Source organism: Brassica napus, chromosome C6, assembly GCF_020379485.1.
Source record: "Brassica napus cultivar Da-Ae chromosome C6, Da-Ae, whole genome shotgun sequence".
In the NCBI taxonomy this organism is placed as follows: Eukaryota; Viridiplantae; Streptophyta; class Magnoliopsida; order Brassicales; family Brassicaceae; genus Brassica; species Brassica napus.
Window position 1 is genome coordinate 1988960 of NC_063449.1, and position 3627 is coordinate 1992586.

The 3627-nt window shown below is 42.4% G+C and overlaps 1 protein-coding gene across 1 annotated transcript; it reads right to left on the bottom strand.

Moving 5' to 3' along the window:
• Window positions 1-2599: 2599 nt before the first annotated feature.
• Window positions 2600-3187, bottom strand: LOC106368526. The gene has a single exon (XM_013808522.1). The coding sequence runs from the start codon at window positions 3185-3187 to the stop codon at window positions 2600-2602; it is 588 nt and encodes a 195-aa protein (XP_013663976.1).
• Between the last annotated feature and the right edge of the window lie 440 nt (window positions 3188-3627).

The window sequence follows — 3627 nt, forward strand, 5'->3', positions numbered from 1 at the left end:
TCCACGCTCTTAGAAATAAACCAAGTAGACGTAGTAAAAGGATGGCTATCAAGACATATATGAGCAAGGCATATGACAGGATGAAATGGTCCTTTATTGAAGCTGTAATGCGCAAAATGGGGTTCTCAGAGATATGGATCGCCTGGATAATGCGTTGTATAACGTCGGTCAAATATAAGGTCCTTATGAATGGAGAGCCAAGAGGAAATATTGTTCCAGGTAGAGGTTTACGTCAAGGAGATCCTTTGTCTCCTTTCATTTTTATTCTATGCACGGAAGCGCTCGTCAGCATTCTCAATCATGCAGAGAACCAAGGGAAGATAACAGGGATGCGCGTCACACGCGCGTGTCCGTCGGTATCCCACCTTCTCTTTGCTGATGATAGCCTTTTCTTCTGTAAGGCGGAACCCCATGAATGTGAAGAAGTAATCAGGAAATATGGCAAAGCGTCTGGACAATGTATTAATTTTGATAAATCATCCTTACTCTTTGGTAAGCGGATTAATGCGATTACTAGACAAGAGCTTAAAGATGTGCTTGGAATACAGAACGAAGGAGGAATGGGAACTTACCTTGGTATCCCAGAAGACATAAGGGGGTCCAAGTGCAAACTCTTTGCATTTCTGAAAGATAAATTGATGCACAGAGTGAATGGATGGACAGGAAGATGGTTTTCAAAAGGTGGGAAGGAAGTGTTGATTAAATCTATTCAGCTCGCTCTACCGACATACGTTATGTCTACTTTTCTGCTCCCATTGGAGATTTGTGAAAATCTTGCCAGTGCCATTGCACAATTCTGGTGGAGTTCAAATCCACCAAAAAGAGGTATATACACTGGGTGAAGTGGGAAAAAGTCTGTTTACCAAGAGAGGAGGGTGAGATCGGTTTTCGTATGATCAATGAGTTCAATCTGGCTCTATTGGCGAAACAACTATGGAGACTACTTCAATTCCCTGATTCTCTGGTTGCACGGGTCTTGAAGGGAAGATACTATAGATTGAGTTCTCCACTAAGAGTGAATAATGCTACCAGCCCATCCTATGTGTGGACAAGTATTACTGCCGCAAGGAAGTTGCTATTACTAGAGATCAGACAAAAGATACATTAAGGGTATGAAGTCAAGGTGTGGGAGGACCCGTGGATTCCAACGACCCCTGCGAGACCAGCTATCCCCATAGCGGCAGCTATGCATCCTAATATGAGAGTCAGCGATCTCATTGATCATGTATCGAAGGAGTGGGATGTTGGTTTATTGGAGAATTATGTCACTCTTGAGGACATACCTCTCATAAGGAGTTTAGCCATAAGCTCAACTCATCGTCGGGATTCTTTCTGCTGGAACTACACAAGGAATGACCAATACACGGTTAAATCTGGATATTGGGTGGCACATAATGTATTAAAACCAGCGGTAGAGAAGGAAGTTGTACAGCCAAGCATCACAAAGCTCCAAGCCCTTGCTTGGAAGGTACAGGCGCCGAAGAAGATATGTCATCTTATATGGCAACTGTTAACTGGTCATGTGGCAGTAACGAGGAACTTAACAAGACGTAATATGAGGTGTGACAACTACTGTCCAAGATGCGGAGAATTAGAGGAAACTGTGACCCATGCATTTTTTTAATATCCGCCAGCTCTACAAGTCTGGTCATTATCATTGACTCCAACAAGCCCATATATATTTCCGGTATCAAGCGTCTACACAAACATGAATTATCTGTTTTGGAGGAAGAATAGCATCATCGAGCCGGAACAAGACAAGGATCCTTATCCCTGGATATTATGGTATATTTGGAAGGCTAGGAATGACAAACTCTTCAGAGGTATAGATAGAGATCCCTTGGAGCTAGTTCGACATGCAGAGAGGGAATGTTAGGCCTAGTTTGATGCTAACGACGTGGTACAATCAGTGGTACAACCAGTGGTACAAGATAATATTCCTGAGGTATCCTAAGTCATAAGCTTGGGTAATATTTGCATGTTAGATGGGTCTTGGACATCTTCTGCTCACTTTAGTGGATGCGGCTGGGTATGGATGGACAGTGCTGAGAACATTAAACTTATGGAAACAAAGAATTTCACTCGACTTGAATCAGCCTTGCATTCGGAAGTAGAAGCACTGCGGTGGGCAATGGAGAATATGCTTCAACAGTCAACATGTGAGAGCTTCGGGACAGACTGCAAGAAGCTAATTGCAATGATAAAGGACCCACAGGCGTGGCCAAGCTTTGCGACAGAATTGGAGAGGATAGAGACGTTACAGATATGCTTCCCGGACTTCAACATCATGCATGTTCCACGGGCGCAAAATCAGATTTCAGATTTTAACTAAGACTGCAAGATCCTTCCATAGGGAGTTATTTTTTATTGGTTGTTCTATTACGGTTTGGTTACCCAGACCACTTCAAGTTTGAGTAATAGAATGACCTTTCGTCGTAAAAAAAAAAAAAAAAAAAAAACCACCACGATGGCGATTAGAAACTAAGGTGTTCCATAAAAAAAAAACTTAGGAGTTTGATGAGAATTCAGGAATCGATTTTGGGGATTCGAAGAGTTTTTTTTTGTTGACAAAATATTTCATTAGCTTAACTTAAATGGGTTATGTTACATGGGCTCTTAGGGCCTGTTTAGCTAAGCCATCCTCTAGAAACAGAGTGTCACGATGGCAGAACCTAAACAGAGAAGATGTAAACAAACCAGACAAAAGAGTTATATCAAGCAAAATGCCGTGAAGGTCAGAGACGCCTTGATTTTCAGTAATTGCTGCCACCAATTGCTTTGAATCAGTCTCGAAGATCATTGAGCCGAAGCCGAGCGACACAGCATGCTCCATCGCTTGTCGAAGTGCTAGTCCCTCTTCCACAAGGGGCGAAATCACACTCGAAAAAGTTTGAGAATAAGAGGTCATCAAACCTCCCTGATTGTTGTAAAAGCTCCATGCGCCACCTGCGACCCTGGAATCAGATTTCCATGCTGCATCTGATCTGCAAGTGAAAGCCAAATTGGGATTTTTATCCTCCATCGGGCGAGCCCTAATGTTAGGTTGCAACTGAATTTGAGCCTCTTGCCATTCTCTAGCATCACATAACGCTTTTAGTGTTGTTTCTTGCGCAGAGAAATGGCGGTCCTGGAAGATCTTCTGGTTACGGTAGGAGGAAGCGGTATGATCTGCAACCCCCGGCTCCATGCCTCAGAGAAAGTGCTTGGATTAGAGACAATTCCCACGCTAGATAGAGGTAACAACTCCCACACCTGCTTTGCGAAAGAACATTGGTAGAACAGATATAGGATTGTCTCCCTTTCTCCAAAGTGAGGACAATTTGCTTGGTTAGTTATACGATAGGCTAAGTTATCACCGATAGGATTTGAAGGGTTAAATCAATTAATTCTGGTGGGGATTCTCCTCATTATGAAGATCTCAAGCAAATGGATATTCCAGAAGGAGAGTCTACGATTTTGTCGTTTGGAAAAATATGGATATTCTCTAGAGTCGGATTACAGAATGAAGTTATTTTGGAAACTTGTATTCAAAGGGAGATACAAATTTATCGATTCAGAAATCCGATCTTTGCGAAGGAGTCAAATAGAGACATAAAGGGTTTGATAGAGATTCGACAAAGATAATCT